Source organism: Genypterus blacodes, unplaced genomic scaffold, assembly GCF_046128005.1.
Source record: "Genypterus blacodes isolate CSIRO-AG114 ecotype Tasmania unplaced genomic scaffold, CSIRO-AGI_Gbla_v1 ptg000036l_1, whole genome shotgun sequence".
Classification (NCBI taxonomy): domain Eukaryota; kingdom Metazoa; phylum Chordata; class Actinopteri; order Ophidiiformes; family Ophidiidae; genus Genypterus; species Genypterus blacodes.
In genome coordinates, this window is record NW_027466849.1 from 3,704,328 (window position 1) to 3,724,284 (window position 19,957).

At 45.8% G+C, this 19,957-nt stretch overlaps 1 protein-coding gene, 1 long non-coding RNA gene and 1 pseudogene across 2 annotated transcripts; all 3 read left to right on the forward strand.

The window, feature by feature from the left end:
- The first annotated feature begins 200 nt into the window (after positions 1–200).
- On the forward strand, positions 201–6,686 carry zdhhc1 (zDHHC palmitoyltransferase 1). The gene is made up of 11 exons (XM_076146842.1): positions 201–781; positions 1,184–1,418; positions 2,002–2,177; positions 2,378–2,479; positions 2,689–2,813; positions 3,042–3,197; positions 3,486–3,607; positions 3,764–3,852; positions 4,592–4,685; positions 4,805–4,877; positions 5,006–6,686. Exons 2-11 carry the CDS (start codon positions 1,200–1,202, stop codon positions 5,485–5,487), a joined length of 1,638 nt encoding a protein of 545 aa, XP_076002957.1. The 5' UTR covers positions 201–781; positions 1,184–1,199; the 3' UTR covers positions 5,488–6,686.
- Positions 6,687–9,087: 2,401 nt separating this feature from the next.
- Positions 9,088–11,024, forward strand: LOC142996124 (uncharacterized). Its single transcript, XR_012961727.1, has 3 exons — positions 9,088–9,121; positions 9,563–9,607; positions 10,826–11,024. It is a non-coding gene; the product is annotated as an uncharacterized LOC142996124 (long non-coding RNA).
- Positions 11,025–18,105: 7,081 nt separating this feature from the next.
- On the forward strand, positions 18,106–19,957 carry LOC142996014 (parapinopsin-like; annotated as a pseudogene).

Sequence of the window (19,957 nt, forward strand, 5' to 3'; positions counted from 1 at the left end):
ATATACCTTATAAATATTTATTTAAAGTTTATATTTTTATTAACATGTATTATTTATATCATAGTTTATTGTTTGTATTCACATTCCTGTTTTTGTTTGACGTGATCGCCTGATAGGTCTGTAAATACCGCCACCTGTTGGTCATTGTAATTACAACACGAATAGAGTTTGAGCTCATTGGTTTGAGTCTCCTGCAGTTTCCGGGCGAGACCTGCTCTAGTGACCAATAGGAGCGGACCTGGAGCGTTACCAAGGAAACAGCGTACAGCGCAGGTTCTGTTTTTTTCCCCCAGGCTGCAATTAAGCTAACGGGATAGCAACTGTATCTAACGGCGAGCGGATATACCAGCGGATAATAAATTATTAATATAATTCCCGATCACTTTAAATATTAAACTTTGGTTTCAGCCTCGTACGGGCGTCGCTTTATATCTTCCCGTTAGGGGTCGCATTAGAATGGGGGCTACCAGCCGTGTGCAGATAACGAGGCTAGCGCTGGCTAGCGGCATAACGGTCTGATCTGCAGCAGATTGTTGCGCTAACCAGCCGCTAATACAAACGTGGTTGCTGCTAAATTGCTGTAATTCAGCTACCTTATCAGACACCTGTACATTTACCTCCGACAAGGCAGGAAATGGCTGAACTGCAGCTGCACGTAGCAGGTTAGCTGCAAGCAGCTAGGTCAACTGCTGCTCTTTTCCCGGATGGTCGTCAGCTAACATCCCGACTCGAACACTCGGTGCTGGGTGAACGAACGGGGATGCTGCGGAGCGGATAGCAGGTGAGCTGCCGAACCCAGCTGCTCCTGTCGGGGCTTCACACACACCCCGGGCAGAGGTTTACAGGCCCGCAAGAATTTAAAAGCGCTCCGGTTTCTGCAATAATTGAAAATGAAACGCATTGAATCAACCACAACTGTGAAATATTACAGATTTTGCTACCCGCAATAACAATATTACTGCTAATTCCATTGGAAAACAATCCTCTTCATTAAAGACATTTGCTGTTGTGTAGCAGACAATATTCAATCTCTCAGGTTTAACAAATGCTGTTAAATGTTTACCAAATCTGAACATGGAGCAAAATAAGAGATAGCGCTACGCAGGACGCTAAGGATATGATCAGAAAACGTGTGTGTGTGCGTGCGTGCGTGCGTGCGTGTGTTTCTCTCCACCTCTCTTAGAAGGTGATCCTCCTCTATGGACGTGTGCAATAGGAATCCAAATCGAACGGCACCAGTTAGTGAGGACGACACTCGCAGAGCCGATGTGCCCCTCTGCTCTCGGACCAATGGCTGGAGCTGGCCGCCTCATCCTTTCCAGATCCTAGCCTGGATGCTCTACATCTATTTCGCCATCGTCGGCTTCAGCGCGTTCATCCCGCTGCTGCCGACTCACTGGATCCCGGCAGGGTACATTGTATCCTTCAATTGAACAATCACAGCTCCAGCGCTACCAACCACAGGCGTTCACCAGTAGAGTTGGCTCTGATGGTTTACTGTGTGGCTGTAGAGGTCAACCAGTAGAGATCTTGCTACAATGTTCCAATCTGGCGTAGCTCTTTGATATCACACTGAATGGTGATGATGAGTGACACACAGCCACAGATCAGACATGAATCAGATCCACAGCCACACATGCCTGTACCAACACGCCCAAGAAAGAAATTCAGATCTTTGTCACACTCACAAACACACACATACTGGCCAATAAACAGCTTTGGCTGCAGTTACACTTTTTTTAGGGGGTGAACTTATGTGAGCTGCGCCATCAGATCTCATTTCTGATTTGGATTATCCTGCACACAGGACTGAACCACTGACAAACGGAAGATTCCTACGCATTATTTAGATAATAATACGAGGAACCTGTGGGAGTTCTGGTGAAGTTGTGCATTGGATTGCATGAATATATTTGTGTCCCAAAACGAATCATCCCATCACAGATAACATGTTTCATGGTGGAATGACGTTCAAGTGTTTCATCCTGAGCATTCTCTCAGTGTACGAGCATCATGTTCGTGTGTCACCTGTGTGTCCACATCATGGCCGTGTCCGTGGACCCGGCCGACGACAACGTCCGCACCAAGACCACCAAAGGACCGGTCCCAGTGTTTGACCGCACCAAGCACGCCCACGTCATTGAGAACCGCCACTGCTACCTCTGTGAGGTGGATGTGTGAGTAACACAAACTTCATGTATCCTTCCTGTATCAGTGAATCTCTTAATCAGACGGTTTATTCCTTAAATGTCTTTACACTGGCTTCTTTTTAAAATGATGGTGTCTTTTTGTTGTGTGCTCCTAGGGTGCATAAGGTGTTTTATCAATCAAGTATGCTTACTGTGACTTCCTCTTGTTGTTGTTGTTGATGTTGCAGGGGGCCCAAGTCGAAGCACTGCAGTGCCTGTAACAAATGTGTGTCTGACTTTGACCATCACTGTCGGTGGCTCAACAACTGCGTAGGAAGCAGGAATTACAAGTGAGTAACAATATCATCAACAAGGCCTCATCCATTTGTTTTGTGCTTAAATTCACAATCCTCTCTCTCTCTCGCTCTCGCTCTCGCTCTCGCTCTCTCTCGCGCTCTCTCTCTCTCTAATATCTCTCTCTCCAGAATTACCTTTGTGATTTTTCATCATATTTCATGTACTGTGTATTCTGTGTGTTGTGTGTGTGTGTTGTGTGCAGGCCCTTCCTCTACAGTGTGATTTCTGCTCTGCTGGGCATCTGTCTTGTTCTGGTCATGGCCTCTTACGTCTTCATGGAGTTTTTTCTCGATCCGACCAAACTCCGTACTGACAAATACTTCCAAGGTGAGCTACGACGCCTGACCCCTGACCCCTGACCCCTTTGTGTCTGTCACAGCAAACAGCTGTCAGAGAGGCTGTAGAAGGTATGTTCCCTTTCCCCATCACAATATGTGCACAGGCTGAATTTACACTGTGTCACTGCTGCTCTCACACACCCGCTCTCACACATCTATCTAATGTCTGTATAGGTGACTTCATTTATGTCATCACGTATCCGTGTGTGTCCTGCAGGCAGGAACGATACATCAGCCTGGTTTCTCTTTCTGCCGTTGGCTCCGGTCAGCACAGCAGCATCGGTGATTCCCGTACTGGCGGCCATCACCATCGCTCTGGGTCTTCTGTCCTTCGTCCTGCTCTGCCACTTGCTCTGCTTCCACATCTACCTCAGTGAGACACCACCTGTCTGCCTGTCTGTCTGTTTTGACCTTTGCTGCTTCCTTCCACCTGTACCCAGATACAAACAGACTGACGACTGTTTGTACCAAATAATCCAATATGTATAGAAATGTGTCAACAGAAATCATCACATGGACTTAAAAATAAGAGATAGCGCTACGCAGGACGCTAAGGATATGATCAGAAAACGTATGTGTGCGTGTGTGCGTGTGTGCGTGTGTGCGTGTGTGTGTGTGTGTCTGATTGTGTATTCATGTGCGACTGTGTTTTCCCTCACAGTGTGGAACAGACTGAGCACCTATGAGTACATTGTACGGCAGCGCCACCGTCAGGACAGCAGAGACAGCAGCAGGGCAGGATCTGTGAAAGAGACAAGGATTCCCACAGTGAACCTCATCAAGGTAACATCCTCTCAAGTTTATTCAAGCACATCAGGAAAGGTCAAAGTGTCGCTATAGTTATAATGAGAATACAAAACACTGTACATTAAAGCACACAGCATAAACATGGATGTAGTCTAACTTGTATTTGCTTGGCTTTTTGTTATAATGGGTTAGGATGTGAACTACTCCTGGACTTTGGGCTACACCAACCCCGAGATGGAGGTGGAGGAAGTCGCCCCTGTGGCTGTGCGTGGGGACACAAAGTAAGTCTCAGCTCCCCTCCTCGGTTGATGGTCTGATCCTGGTCTCGACATCAGGGAAAGTTAAGGCACCTCGTCAAAAGCTGGCAGCCCTAATTGATTCCAGACCTCCAGGTAACGGTTAGACGCCAACGGGGGATCCAGCTCAGCCAGGGCGGCGGGCCAGATTTAGTCTGCGGCTTGTTGTGATTGGCTGCGGTCAGAGCCGCAGAGTGACCGGGGCCCTGACGTGTTTCATAAGACACGGTAAACAGCCCGCTACTGCCATTTCATAACACAATGAGTCTGGACCTCCATCGCCATGGACACCGTTGTCTTTGCTGAAAACAAAGCACACAAAGTGAAATTCTTTAGCCGTGACTTCCGAGAAGAAAACTGTATTGTGTGTGTGTGTGTGTGTGTGTGTGTGTGTGTGTGTGTGTGTGTGTGTGTGTGTGTGTGTGTGTGTGTGTGTGTGTGTGTGTGTGTGTGTGTGTGTGTGTGTGTGTGTGTGTGTGTGTGTGTGTGTGTGTGTGTGTGTGCGCGTGCGTGCGTGCGGAGCTGGCGGGAGGAGAGCAGCAGTGTGCATTAGTCTAACAGAAGTTCTTCATAAATAACACAGTGGCTGTTTGTCCTGTGAGACAGACATCTTCCACATGATATGTTGTTCCAATTTCTTCCCCTGCTTTGTTAAATTAATTTGTATGTTTCTCTGTGTGTGTGTGTGTGTGTGTGTGTGGGTCTGTTTCCTTGTTAATGGCAGAATGGGTGCATCCAGTCCTATTGTGGAGGAAGAAGCTCTGGCCACCGTTTCTGCAGAGCTGAAAGCAGCAACACACCCACACCGACGCACACAGGTGACTGACACTCACACACACACACGCAACCTCTCACAAGTGTGTGCTTCACTTCACTCTGCACATTGAAGCTGTGTAAAATCCTTTCAATTGCTGAAATGTCTACTGTGCCCGTCCAGAAAAAGAAAAAGAGGATCCGCAAAGTACCAGTAGAGGTCACCAGGGAGCACCGCCCTAGCACAGCCCAACCTGGTAATCACACACGCACACAACACAACACACACTGGTGCGAAAAACGTTCGAGTAGAGGCTCTAGAGCCTCTACTCCCAATGTTCTTGCTGCTCTGTACTAATGTTGTGTTCTTCTGGGGTCCTTTTAGCAGAGCCCAGCACCGTGTCTTCGGCCTCCCTGAGCCAGCAGCTTCCCTTCCCAGCATTCCCTCTGAGGGCGTCCCTGCCCCCTTTGGTCGCCAGCTCCAGCTCTGTCCTGGCTGCCGCTCCCCTTGCAGAGTACCACTCTGACTCGGCAGAGTCAATGGAGGAGATCCCAGTGGCTCTGGCCAGGTTGGGCTCTTCATCCACTGCAGCTGGAGACGCCTCCACATGCTCGCATAGAGCAATCCCAGCATTCCCCCTGCCCTCCCCCCTGCCCAGGACTAAGAGGAAGACTCACGGTCATAAGACCCCTGCAGCACTAAGGTTTGAGATGGCCTCCACTCAGCCTCCCACAGTATTTGTCAGCAGGGCCAGTGGAGAGAGCACAGAGCCCTGGGAGAACGGCTTCAGCCTGGGCAGGAGGCTGCAGGGATCCAGGCCCAGCTCACGTCTGGCCTCAGGCCCAACATCCAGGATGGACTGGTAACTAACGGTTATTAGAAGCTCTATTCTGGAACAATCTCATCTTCTCACTTTTTCAATGATCACCTGCACTCTTATGTAGCCATGCACAACAATCTTTTATATCTTTATCAATATTTATTATTGACAATGACATCATTGCATAATTTTGAATGCCAAAAGTAACGTTGTGTGAAATCTTTCTAAATGAAGATTGATTTTAATTTCCACTATCAATGAGGGAAATTTTGTTACCAAACCTGTAAAACCTTAATTTTGTATGACATTTCATGGAAACACATTGCGGGTTCAGTGTATGTAGTGTGTGTTTTTCTTATTGCTGTCGTTCCCATGTGGGGTCTCATGGCTCCAGTCTGTGTTGCCTGGTTCCCTTGTTGCCCTCCTGTGTTATTAGAACTCAGTGGGGCCTGGAAAACAAGATGTTACAAACTCTACCACTCAGCTCTGTGCCTAAACTCAGGGGACCTTATCATTCCCTCTTGTTTTGAGTCCACAGTTTCACCATTAGCTGCTCCAGTTGTTCCCATTCAAAGCCGGGCAACATAAACTCTGCTCCGTCTCGTTTGTCTCCATGGTAACCCACAGCAGTTTAATAGTGACTGCATAAAACACAGCAACACCCAATAAGCAAGTCCACACTGTGCAAACATGGATTCATTTAAAGCCTTCAAAGTTCTTCCTTACTTAGCTGAATTTGTTAGTTAGTTAGTTAGGAGAAGAGGACGAGGAATGAGCTTTGTTGGACTTTTCTCATCTGGATAAATTCTCTTGCTGGTTCTCCATATTGGTGCATGCCATTTTTAAATTAGTAAAGACAGAGATGAACAGGCTGAATTATCCTTAGATGATCCATTCATCACTTCTCCTTTATCCTGGTCCGGGTCTCAGAGGCAGCGTGCTGAGCAATGTTGCCCCAATGTTTTTCAAGGGAAACTAAGACATCCCTTGGCCAGTTATACGATCCCTACAGCGTATTCCCCGCACATTTCTGGGTCCCCGCCCAGACAGACGGGCCTGGTACTCCTCCCTCAGGTGGCGTCCAAGCGGCTCCTCTGGATCAGATGCCCGAGCCTCCTCGTGGGCTCCTTTCCATGCCGAGGAGCAGCACTTCTACTCGTCGTTGTGTGAAATCCTCTCTTGGTAGCTTGACATTTTTCATACTTGTGTCTAGGAAATTCAGACTTAAGCCTTTCTTTTTCCAAATGCTTGTTATTTATTAAATGTTATGGTAAAAAAAACAGACTTGTTAGCTGATTTTTATTTCTCGTGCTGTGTTTAAACAAAGTGTAAATTCTTAAACGGGAGTATTTTCCACATCAAATTCAGTTTATTGGTCAATGGAAATGGAACCTTTTACCACCTAGGAAACTTCTGAACCACATGGAGAAGTTGGAGGGTTTGGACTTGATCAAATGTTATGGGAGGATCTTGATTGGAATTTATAAATTGGCTCAGCATTTTCTGTTATTGTTCTGTCAACAATAACAGCGCGCGTTTTTCTAACCTGGTGGGGTCCATGACCTGACATATCACTCACGCCCTGGGGACCAACATTTCCCGTGGGGACCGAATGCTGGTCCCCACGGGCACGAGCATTGCAATCAATAGAAAACAGTCAGCTGATATGCCTGGTGCAGTTTTCTTTAAAAAAAAAAAAAGTGGTCCCCACAGAATTGATTTTCACTACTCTGTGTGTGCGCCAGTGGTCATAGATGGTATTGCGGTGTGTGCAATTGCACCGGTGAAGTCATTTTCCTGACAAAGTGTGAAACTGTCTATATCATATAAGCTGCATATTTTCAGAATCAGAATCACTTTATTTGCCAATTAAGTTTGCACTTAAGAGGAATTTGCTGTGGTTCTGTGTGCGAACATACTGTATAACATATAGAAAAAGACAACAGAAGACAACATATAAAACAACATAAAACAACATGTACAAACAGCAGCTTGGTGAATACTTAAATTAAAAACACACTAAATTAAATTAAATAAGTTAACTAAATGAGTGCTGATGAATAAGGTGTTAAAAAACGTGCAGGGGATTATTGAAATAAGTTAACTTAAGACTACTGTTAAATAAAGTGAAAGTGCAGGGGTTTATTGTGGAGTCAGTGGAAGACCCGGGCCTTGTTGATGAGGCCCACTGCCAAGGGGAAGAAGCTGGATTTGTGGCGTGAGGTTTTGGTCCTGATGGACCTCAGCCTTCTGCCAGAGGGGAGGGTTAAAAACAGTTTGTGTCCAGGGTGGGAGGGGTCGGCCAGGATCTTGCCTGCCCGCTTCAGGGTCCGGGAGGCGTACAGGTCCTGGAGGGACGGCAGGTTGCAGCCGATCACCTTCTCGGCACAGCGGATGATACGCTGCAGCCGGCCCTTGTCCTTGGCAGTGGCTGCAGCGAACCAGACGGTGATGGAGGAGGTGAGGATGGACTCAATGATGGCAGAGTAAAGGCGTACCATCAATGTCTTTGGCAGGCTGAACTTCTTCAGCTCCTGCAGGAAGAACATCCTTTGCTGGGCTTTTTTGGTGAGGGAGCTGATGTTGAGCTCCCACTTGAGGTCCTGGGAGATGATGGATCCCAGGAAACGAAAGGACTTCACAGTGTCAACTGGGGAGTCACACAGAGTGATGGGGGCGGGTGGGGCTGCGTTCAGTCGGAAATCTACTACCATCTCCCCTTTGTTTTCAGAGCATTAAGCTCCAGATTGTTACGCCTGCACCAATTCACCAGACGGTCAGTCTCCTGCCTGTAGGCAGACTCGTCCCCATCAGAGATGAGTCCAATGAGGGTGGTGTCGTCCGCAAACTTCAGGAGTTGGACTGACTGATGACTGGAGGTGCAGTGGTTTGTGTATAAGGAGAAGAGCAGAGGGGAAAGAACACAGCCTTGAGGGGAACCGGTGCTGATGGAGCGTGAGGCAGAGACGTGTTTCCCCAGCTTCACGTGCTGCTTCCTGTCAGTCAGGAAGTATGTGATCCACCTGCAGGTGGAGTTGGGCACATGGAGCTGGGAGAGCTTGTCCTGCAGCAGTGAGGGGATGATGGTGTTGAAGGCAGAGCTGTCTGCCTTCAACTGTCAGCTGTCTGCCGCTCTGCACGCGCTGCAGAGCGAGAGACAGCACCGCGGTTTGAAAGAAGAAGGCGGTTAGAAACCCGGTTACCTGCACACATGGCAGAGAAATCAGAGGCTTCTTGTTGACAGTTCATGATAGTTAAGAAATCAGCTGACTGGAGAAAGCCACTGTAACCTGGTTAATTAAGTGCAGGTAAACACACTGATAAAAGCTTCATGAACTTGAGCCAGTTTATCATCTGTATAACAACCTTTTTAGTAGGGGGGATTTCTCTGAATAGGTTTAAGCATGGACTTGATTTCCTTAATCTCCAGCTGTGTACAGGATACATTTTTATTAACTAACATTACCAGGTTAACTGTAGAGTGGCTGGTTACCCCTTAAATTATAGATATTTTCATTTGAAGTTTAATGCATTTCTAGGTATACAGATGTTTCATCAACTGTTTTGCTTCCTGCAGACAGAGTGCACAATCCACCAGGCGGAAGGCACTCTTACAACGCCTGATGGAGCATCATCAAAACTGCTCCAAGGACATGGAATATGTAAAACACCAAACACCAGTAATGATGATGGGGCTCTGATTTCAAATGTGATACAATATTCATACAAACATCCAAAAATCTGATTTTATACAAAGACTGACCTGTCTTTTCAATGGGGCCTCTTACACACACTTTTTCTTACGCTTCCTCTCTCTCCCACTCTCTCTTTCTCACACTCTATCTGTATCTCTGGGTGTGTATCTCTTTCTTCTCTTATTCTCGCTCTCCTTGATGCAAACAGACCATTTCATAGCCAACAGTGAAACAATTAGAAAGGGCTGAGGGAGAGACAGAGAATTGTTGATGCAATTCTTAATGTTGATACACTATATCCAATGCTAACCTTTTCATTATTTTGATACACATATATCATACATAAAAACACCATGTTCTTAAGCTCTTCATAAACCTCATGTTCTGGAGAAATGGTAATACATGTGTCCTCTGTCTATTTTTTAGCCCTCAGAACGTTCATCTGAGCTACTTACAGTTTCCAAGACTTGGGTAAGTGTCAAGCACTTTTAGCTTGTTCCATATTAGGGCTGGGCGATATGGCTGAAAACTGTATCACGATATAAGTGTTTCATATTGGTCGATATCGATTATTATTGATATTTTTTACGACCTATTTAAAATAAGGACCAGGAGAAAAATATATTAATGGCCACCGCCGGGACATGACGGTACCCCACGGACCGGGCCGGATTCGGACAAATATTTAGAAATAATGCTCGGGTTCGGGTCCGGTCACATCAACGCGATAAGGCATTGAACATTTTAAATGTAAAACAGTGCGCCTGTGTTTACGCGCGCTTGTTGCCCAGTGTGCACTGATGCGCTCATCTGTACTTCTTGCAGTTGCTTAATAAAAGCGGGCTTTCCACACAAACGTAAATGTGTCATTAGATTTTAACTGCGTCGGGCTCGGACATAAATATCTAAATGCCTGTCGGGCTCGGGTCGGGTTTGATTACTGCTCTACGCGGGCCAGGCTCGGACAGAAAATTGCGGCCCGATCGACATCTAGTGGGGACGACGGTCTTGCATAATTTGTAGACAACATTGGTCTGACTACGGTCAGACTTATAAAATCCAAAAAAACACCATACTGGCGGGCTGACTTTCCTGTTTCATCAACAATCCTTGCTCGCTGCGGCACTCATTTTCTATTCCTCACTCCACGCCGGTTCTGTTATTGAAGAATCAAACACGAGACAACGAGATGGCGCAACCAAACTTGATACTGTTGCATGATTGGCTGTTAGCGTATCACTCCCTACATTGCTAGGTTACCAGAGAGCGAGTTCCTTTGTTCATGCAACCAACCATTTTACTTTTCCTATTCTTACTTCTAGGAAAATCTACTGCATTTGGGAGTTGATATCTGCTTGTCTGCAGCTCCTTAGCTTTTTCATAATGTGCAGGTTTGTGTCAGAGTGAGTTAAGCTGTCATTGTTCCAACACACAGAAATACCAGCAAACATGATCCCAACCATGCATTCACAGCTGTGTTGTTAGCATGTACCTTTACTCCACACCACAAAGGTTCATAAGTATGGGCTGTTCTTAAAACACGAGCAAGTAGTGAATGATTTTGCATTGTAGGAAATAAGTCCTCTTTCGACAAATGCTCTGGAAGTTACAAATCGTGTTTCATATCCTTTTTCAATGTATTACAGTAACTGCTTCTGCCAGTCCATTATATTGTTTTTCCCCCCATAGGAAATAAGCCCAGGTTATGAGAGCGACACAGAGATGTGCACCCCTGGAAGTTCACGCTCTGGTGTTAGTGATGACCCAGATGTACCACCCCTGAGAAGAACTGACAGCATATTTGTAAGTTTGCATAATGAAAAGTAGCGGGACACTTAACTTTTACAAGAGAAATAAACATAAAGGATAATTCTGGTAATTTTCTATATTTTCCCTCTTTTCAACAAATCTCGTGTTTGGATGCAAAGCAACAATGAACTCATCTACTAACATCTTATTCTTCTGTGCCATACGACTCTGTTGTTGTAAAAAATCTATTAAAAACATTGAGATTTGTTGACAAGAAGAAAAACTTAGAAAATTGCCAGCCAAATCCCGAGACATTCATTCCAAATAATCCTTTGGTAAATAAAATAGTCAGTGGAATTTACCTCTATTAACCTTGTAGCTGTTAACACAACTCTGACAGTACCTTACCCTAACTCTAACCCTGTATTGCACACAAAGATTGATTGTCAGGTTCAGTTGCCCAGGTTTTAAGGGGGTCTCATAGACAATGTAAGATTTACATACCTGGTTAATGTTTCTTGCAGATAATTTAGCTATAAGCGTCTTGTCTATTTCATTTCCAGCTTACCAAAGAATACCTGGAATCAATCTCCAAGGTGTCTGAAGGACCAGAAGACACTATAAAGCAGTAGTGATTAATATATTCGAGCCTCAACACATGGGAGCAGTTCAGAGGGTTCTCACGATCTAGTAAGCAAGGTTCCATTGGTGAAACTGAAGAAACAGAAGACGTCACAGAGGACTTATAAAAGAAAGAGGTGGCCCAGTCCTTCTTCAGGTCAAGACAATAGCAGAAAAGTAGAAAGTAAAAACTCTGATACAAACCTGAGAAATGTGTCAGTAATGAAGCTGCAAAAAAAGAAAGATGGTGCCAGAGTTTACAGTAAAAAACAGCTCCTCCCTTTCACTGAGGATGTGAAGAACATGCATATGCATATTGATAAGTGCAGACCAGAATACCAAAACAGACCTAAGAATGATCCTCATAAGAAAAACTGGTCCAAGCTGGCCAGTTTGACTCTTTGTGAGGTGATTCTGTTTAATCGCAGAAGAGAGGGTGAGGTGTCAAAGATGCCGCTTAGTGCATTCACCCTAAGAGACACTTCAGGAGTCCATTCAGATTTGGCACAAGGACTTTCAGAGTTGGAGCAAAAGCTTTGCCAGCATTTTCAGCGGATTAAAATAAGAGGGAAAAGAAACAGGAAAGTTCCCATCCTTCATCTAACTCCAGACATGCTCTCTTCAATGGAACTCTTGATTGCACATCGGCGGGCCTGTGGTGTGCCTGATGAAAATCCCTTTTTCTTCTCCAGACCTGAAGCAGAGACTCACTTAAGGGGATCAGATGCCATCAGACAGATTGCAAGGGAATGTGGGGCCAAGCATCCTGAAACTCTGTCCTCAACCAAGTTGAGAAAGCACGTATCTATACTGTCCACGGTCATAAACCTGAAAGATAATGAGATGGACATACTTGCAAATTTTCTTGGCCACGACATCTGGGTCCATAGGCAGTACTATAGACTACCTGAAGGTACGCTGGAGTTGGCTAAAGTCAGCAAAGTGCTAATTGCCCTGAAACAAGGCCGACTGTCAGACTTCAGGGGAATGAGCCTGGACCAAATCCAAATCGATCCCGATGGTAAAGAAAATACATATATCTATATACTGTATATTTATTTATTTTACAGTAAATGTCTTTTTTTCATGTCATATTTGGTTTTGTTATCCCTGCTTTTCAGAGGAAGTGCTAGAAGCTATGGACAGTGATCTCTCAGAGACAGAGGCAGAGATGGACTCATCTTTCTGCTCTCTGTCATCAGGTGGGTTACACGTTTAACTGTTCTTACCTTCCAACACAATAGACATTGCTTAGTGTGGAGGCTGAATGAGCGTTGAGATCAACCATAGGCCGATTTATAAACTTTATTGTCTTTTTTTTTTTGGCAAAGAATCTTCTGAAAGAAAGGACCCTCAGATCCGGGCAACCCTGCCTATGTCTCGGCTGGCGCACTCAACCGTCCACACTGGCGAGTGTCAACACCACCCCGCCACGGACCCGAGGCGCTGACCCTGGTGAGTCCCCTGGTGAGTCACTCCAAGCACCCATGATCGAATTTCCCAGCCAAGACGCCGCCCACCCCGTTTTAGTGCTCCGGCACATGGACAATGACCTCAGAGAAGCAAGCAAAGACTGGCCATCTCCCGAGAGAGGGGGAAACTTGTTGAGCGCTGCTGTCCTGAATTTCTGCCGCTGCTGGAGACCCACAGGGGATGAGATGAGAAGGCTTCTCCTCCTCCACCTGGGTCCCACCAGGTATGCTGAAATCCAGGTAACCGTTGAAGTTGCAGATTATCAGACTCTCCGAGCCCAGGAACCCGCCTGGGACGACGCCAGGCCCTGGGAGAGGCATGTAATGGCCGTCTGCTGGTCCATCGGTGAACGATTGGGGCCACAACCGCCTGGAACTATGTGTCCTCCACGCCCGCCATGCTGAAGCTGCAGAAAACGAACGGAAAGAAAAGAGACGTGACAAAACAGAGACGCTAACGCTGTCTGCACTCCAAGCCCAGACAGAAACTGCCTCTTTCCTGCGTGGCTTCGGAGACAGAGGGGGACGACGTGGACAACAACGCAGGGGAGGAAGAGGACGAGGTGGCCAGCCCAGAGCCCAAGTGGGGCCGGATGAATACTTCAACTGTCACTAGACACTGGCGACGCGACTGCCCCCATCCACGACGTGGACGGGGCAGGGGGAGCAACAGAGGCGATGATGGCCAGAACAGAGGCCAATACAACAACGCTGGCCAACAACAAGGTGGCGCTCTGATACACTGCCTGCTCAGAATAGGGACCGATTTGAGGAACTGCCCTCACGCTCTCCAGAGCAGACACCACTGCAATATCAGTTTCTCTACACAAACGCTCATATTGCCTTTCCTACTGTAACTCTGTGTATTGAAGGTTCTAATGTTGAGTTTCTTGTTGATTCTGGGGCGACTAATTCTGTCATACAAACATCTGCTGGTTTGCATTTACCCCGGGGCCCCTCCACTGTTAGATCGATGTGTGCTAACGGCTCCTGTGTAGTAGAACCAGTTTCCACACCTACAAAAGTCAGCTGGACATGTTCAGGTCACACAACAGCCTTTACACACAGATTTACGTTGTCTAAGTTGTGTCCAGTGAATCTACTGGGGAGGGATCTGATGTTTACGATGATTTTGACATGCACGCCTGACTTCATTGTCATAACGCGCATGCTCCCAGACGACCCTGACGCACCGACTGACTTGCAATGTTTTTATCGCTTCGCCACTGTATGTGTACACCTGGTGGCTGTGCCTGGGATTCGCCCATCAGCTCTAGCTCTGCTAACTCTGTGCAGAGCTTTAAAGTTGTCTCTGCAACGTATGACTCGTGCCTGCGCTCTTTGATCCTTGCGCGTGGCCGCTCACCACAGCGCTCTAGTTTCGCCCACGTGTCTGACCCAGCTGCGGTTTCACCTCTCCTTTCCTCTGTGGGCAGGACACAAGTACGACGTCGGTCTCATCAGAGACTGCCCTCCATATTGAACAGCGGTCCATATTGAACAGCGGTCCATATTGAACAGCGACAGTACCCAGTTTCAGACAACAGTTTCAGACTCTTGAAATGATGAACTAATGCTAGACTTTTGAACTGGCATTCTGAGTTCCTCCCCAAATGGATGGTGTTCCAACACCTGTGGTGTTGTCTTCCTTTTGGAACATTTCTTTCATGGGGGGTTCTGTATTCCATCCTTGTTCTTCGGCAAACTTGTATACACACCCGAAAAGATCAGGGAATAATGAAGTCAGATCGATGGTGGATGCTTCCTTGGCACTGCAAACAGAGAGACTTTCTTTAGAAAAGGTGTTGCTGTGACATTTTAAGTTCCTTCATCACTTCCAATGTAACCGAACCCATTCGTTTGCAACATCCAGAAAATGGTTAGCACATGCCTCGGCATAATGTCGCTCCTCGGTTTTACTCACAGTAAGTGCAAACGACTGCAGAGTCCAATCTTGATCGATGAAATGCGCTGTGACGCCCAAATAATTATTGTTGTTGACAGACGTCCAGTGGTCGCCTGTGACAGCGATGTGCTTTGCATGCTCAAGCATGTTCGTCCGCTGTGCCCTCTCATCCTCATACAACGTGTGTATTCTTGACACGACGGTTCCTCTCGCGGGTAAATTATAAGAGTATCTCCCGATGCAACACGAAGTACTTCTCTCAGTCCATCATCCTCTACTGTGCCAACTGGGCGGCAGTTTTTAACTATCCAAGTAACCAAGGAATTGTTTAACTTTTCACTTACAGGTTTCGTTATTCGCCCATGAGTGCCACACTCCTGTAGTGTAGACTGGCGAGGTCCCGTGGAGGTACTTTCAGCAGCTTTGCAAACTGTGCAAATTGCCTTGGTTATGTCCAACGAGCCGTCGGACAACTTTTTAAAAATAAACTTTGCCCCTAAAAGTCCGTCCTTAGCCATCTTTCCGCCAAAGACTCTCCTTTAATAAGGAAAAATGGTTGCCCGTGCAAGTGACCAAAGGTTACTCAGCCACCACCGGAAGTAAACAAAACAACGTTAATTACGTTACATTTTTTTAATGCATTAAAAGTTTAAAATTAATAGCCAAAATTAATGCGTTAACTTTGACAGCACTAAATGAAATACATTTATGTTGCAGAAACTAAACTGACCTGTACATCACTGCTTCTCTTGTATGGTATATCTGTCTTACTCCCTCTTCCCAGAGTCTCTGTGGCCATCCAGCATGGTGTTCCTCCCCTGGATGTCCGCTGAGTTGTTTGTCCACTTTGTAATTGTCGGCTTATTCCAAAATCAGCTAATCTTGCCCTCTCTTGAACATCTGCAGGGTAAATGGTGTAGACAAAGTAAATTAACTTTACAACAACATTGACCAAATTAAGTGATGTACAACATGTTTTCTCCACTTGTTTCTTTTTCTTACCGATTAAAACGTTATGTGGCTTGATGTCACGGTGGATAATTCGAGGGTCATGACAATGAAGCGCTTTTAAACTATTTAGAACCTGGTCAATAACTTCTGTCTTTCTTTTGGGCTTTCTGTTTTCTTGTTTCAAACATTCTTCCAAAGTGTATTCACTCAGCTGAAGAACAAGATAACCGAAGAACTTATCCTCTACAAAGTCAATGTATCGCACAATGGATGGATGATCGAGCTTTGGTAGCTGCAGGAATACTTCCTCCTTCTTCAGCTCCTGATAGTCACATTTAGACATTCTCTTTACTGCAACCTCAGTGCCATCATCTCTCAGCCCCAAGAAGACTTCAGCTCTGTCACTTCCCTTTGCTATGCGGAATTCTTCATTGCTCAGGTACATAAGGCTTCCTACCCTGGTGACTGTACTTTCATCAGCGTTGACAAGCTTCTCCAGTTTCTCTCTCCACCTGACACTGACTTGCTGCCATTCCTGTGGTTTTGGTGTGTCAGCAGATGTTGAGTCATGAGCAGCAGCACTGACTTCATTTACATCACCTCGTTCTTCCTTCTTCTTCTTCTTCTTCTTGGATCCAGGAAAGGCTGTGGAATCTTCACATTCTGAATGTGGTCTGCCCAGATGATTTGCCAGTCGCCTAAGTGCTTCTTTCATCTTGTCAATCATTCGCATGTCTGCAGATACAAGTATGTCATCAGGCACTGATGTGATCCCCAGTGATGTAAACATGTGAGTCGCATGTTCCACTGAAAGTAAGTTTGCAAAAATTCCATAGGCGAATAATCTGGTGGTTGTGGAGAATTGTTCTAACACAAAAGGAACAACTGCTGTGCAAAACGTCTCAGTAAAATTCTGATCACAGTCATTCATGCTCTTTGCTTTCTGTGTCATCACATACAGTGTTTGCAATACAAGCTCCTGTGTAGCCCAGTCATGTCTCTCTGTTGGGCCCAGTTGTCGCAGTAGTTGGGGGATCACAGCATGTGTATGCTCATCTGAGATGTCTTCCACTGCACAGAAAACTGCATATAAACAAGCAACTACAGCTTTGACATTCTCCTGGGACATGGTTGGGAAACGTTGGACTGCACTTTCAATGTAGGTGTTGAGATTTCTTTTCAGCCATTTAACAGTTCCCTTCTTGTATTTCCCTGCATGTTGTCCATTAATACTGAAGAACGTCTCAGCCAGGGTATAATGGGTTTGTGGATGCTCCAGCAGCATGTTGCTGGCACAAGATTTGAAAATGTCTTCAAATGACTTCCCCCGCACAGCATTTTCAATGTCCACAAAGTATTTGATTGTGGAACAAACTTCATCACCTTTTGAAGCTAAATTGTTTATCATAATAGTCCAGTCCACTCATTTTGGAGCCAAAAATAGAACTTATTGTAAAAGAATTTCTTTCAGCATAGATCATTTCTATGAGGTGTCCAGAACAACATACTAAAAGTCCTAAGAAATCCTAGTTGAGGAAATATGTTTAATTCTCATCAATCCAAGATGTGTGCCAGTCAGGCCAGACAACAATACACCCCAATGGGGCTATTTTTTTCCTTTACTCCTATCAAAATGAAACTTTACACAATGAAAGTACCCGTGAAAACTAGAATTTTTTGTTTTACAAGTTTCTTTGAAAATGAATTTTAATATGCAAATGAGCTATACACTAATCGAATATAGGCTACCCAAAATATACCCGCATGGGCTTAATTTTTTCCTTTACTCCTATCACAATAAAAATCAATTTTAAATTTTACTTGGTCCCAAGGTGTGTGACAATCTCCTCTTTATCCATGCCATTTTAGGCTGTGATTCTACGTCTCGTCTATTTGGCATAGGAAAGGGAATGGCACTGAAAAAAGTAAAGAATGATACTAGCTTTCTCGAACAAGCTAAGGTGTTCAGCCAGTCACAGGAAAATGTGGGAAAAGGCATCATCATTGCAGCAGGGGAAAAAGCTTTAGTATCACTGTATGGGGGCGGAAAAGATGAATCACTGGATATGCTGAGATACAGGCGATTCTGTGATAAAGTAACTCAGAACTCATCTCCAGTGGAACCTCAAACTCTCTCTCCAACGTCAACCACTGCAAAGTTCCATAGTCTTCAGGTCTTTTACCAAATACTGGAGTGGAAAGGGGGAAGTGAACGTATGGACCCAAAAGACTGGGGGTGGCATGTTTTGGATGGGAGATTTATGCCAATAATGACCAATCAGCCTGCGGCACCACCAGAAATACTAGATGTAGTCCGCTGTAGTTGCAGGAAAGACTGAAATGATGAAATGATCTAAGCTGCAAAAAATTATTTTACAATTAGTCTGTCGTAAAACGCTACTTTGCCTGGACTATAGTAACTACTAGTACTACAACTACAGCTAGCACAACGATCAGCCAACCACCCCTGGATTTCATGATTTGTTTTTGTGTTATGACCTCTACTGCTCCCCAAAGGTCACATCCTGACCTCTGAGTCCCCCTGCGGTAGCCTCCAGCCAGCAGAGATTTCTCAGTCTAGGTGTGCTTTGTAAACGCACTAATGTCTGCGTTGAGGCGATAAACTCAGACTGCGTTTAAGATAAGCACCAAAAAAAAGACTGTTCTTGTACTTGTCCTTAAAATGACTTTGAACTCTTGTACTTCACATCTGCATAACAAGTAGTAACTTATTATGAGTGAACCGGTTGAGTTTCAAGTCTTTTTTTTTCAGAGGTGTTGTTCCCACTTGGATTAATGTCAGATTACAGAGTCACATGTTGGTCAGTGAACGCCTCACAGGATTTCTCTCAGGATCAAGGGTTTACTCAAGATCACGCTGGTCACGCTGGTCACGCTGTATGTATTGTGTGTATGTGTATAGACTACAGAGTGGAGCAGAGAAACCAAAACTCCATCAACTGGACTAAACTTTAGAGTGTATAGAGTTTAAAGTGACTGGAAAAGGTTCCAAACTGGTCTGGAGTGGGTCCTGTTGTTATCCAGCCTTATTCCCCTCATTTGTGTTCACAGTTGGAATGGAACATGTGAAGCTGGCAGTTTCAGGAGCGTTTATTTGTTTTCAACCGCAGAGCCATGATAACAAGTCGGTACAACAGCCTAACATTCAGACCAACTTGACTCCATTTTTAACCAGGTTTTGACCACTAGGAGGCTCAGAATTTATCAATCAACCAAGCCTTGGTGTGATATTCCTCAGTATGATTGAACTCCTTGTTTTTGCTCCTGCAGGAATCGTCTCGCTCGTCTCTTTGTCCATACTCTCATACGACACAACAAGAGGCTGCCAGACCACCTGCACCCCCTGTTGGCGGTGGGCGGGTGCTGGCTGTACTCGCTCTTCTGGACATTGCCCCCCCCTGCTGGGCTGGAGCAGCTACGGGCTGGAGGGGGCGGGCACCAGTTGCTCTGTGACGTGGACGGAGCGAACGCCGAGCTCGCACTCGTACATCATCTGTCTGTTTGTCTTCTGCCTCGGCGTACCCATGTTGGTGATGGTCTACTGCTACAGCAGGCTGCTGTATGCCGTCAAACAGGTGAGGACACAGCCTGCCAATCAGAGAGAGACACACAATCACACTCAGCCAATCACAGAGAGGCATGAAATTCAAATAGAAATGTGGTTATTACAGCACCACCATCGGGGCGACTCATACCAAAATTATTTGGATCTTGTCTTGCCCATGTCTGTCACGAAAGTCCTTTATTGTATTGAAGCCACACTAGAGGCGTTTAAACTCCTATGTTTTGTTGCAGGTCGGCCTGATTCGTCGGACGGGGGCGCGGCGCTGAGAGTTCAACATCCTATTCATGGTGGTCATCATGGTGGCTTGTTACCTGCTGCGCTGGATGCCGTACGGCGTGGTGGCCATGATGGTGACCTTTGGCCAGCCGTGCCTCATCACGCCAGTGGCCGCCGTGGTTCCGTCCATCCTGGCCAAGAGCAGCACTGTGTTCAACCCCATCATCTACATCCTCATGAACAAACAGTCATTTTTGACTGATTTGCTGAGTGAACCTTCCACATGCAGCGTCACATTGAATCAGAGCCCCGGTCTGTAA

Coding starts and splice junctions, on each gene's coding strand:
- zdhhc1 (XM_076146842.1), top strand. CDS start 1,200: ATGGACGTGTGCAATAGGAATCCAAATCGAACGGCACCAGTTAGTGAG. Junction 2,814..3,041: donor TACTGACAAATACTTCCAAG/GTGAGCTACGAC, acceptor TGTGTCCTGCAG/GCAGGAACGATACATCAGCC. Junction 4,686..4,804: donor ACCCACACCGACGCACACAG/GTGACTGACACT, acceptor GTGCCCGTCCAG/AAAAAGAAAAAGAGGATCCG.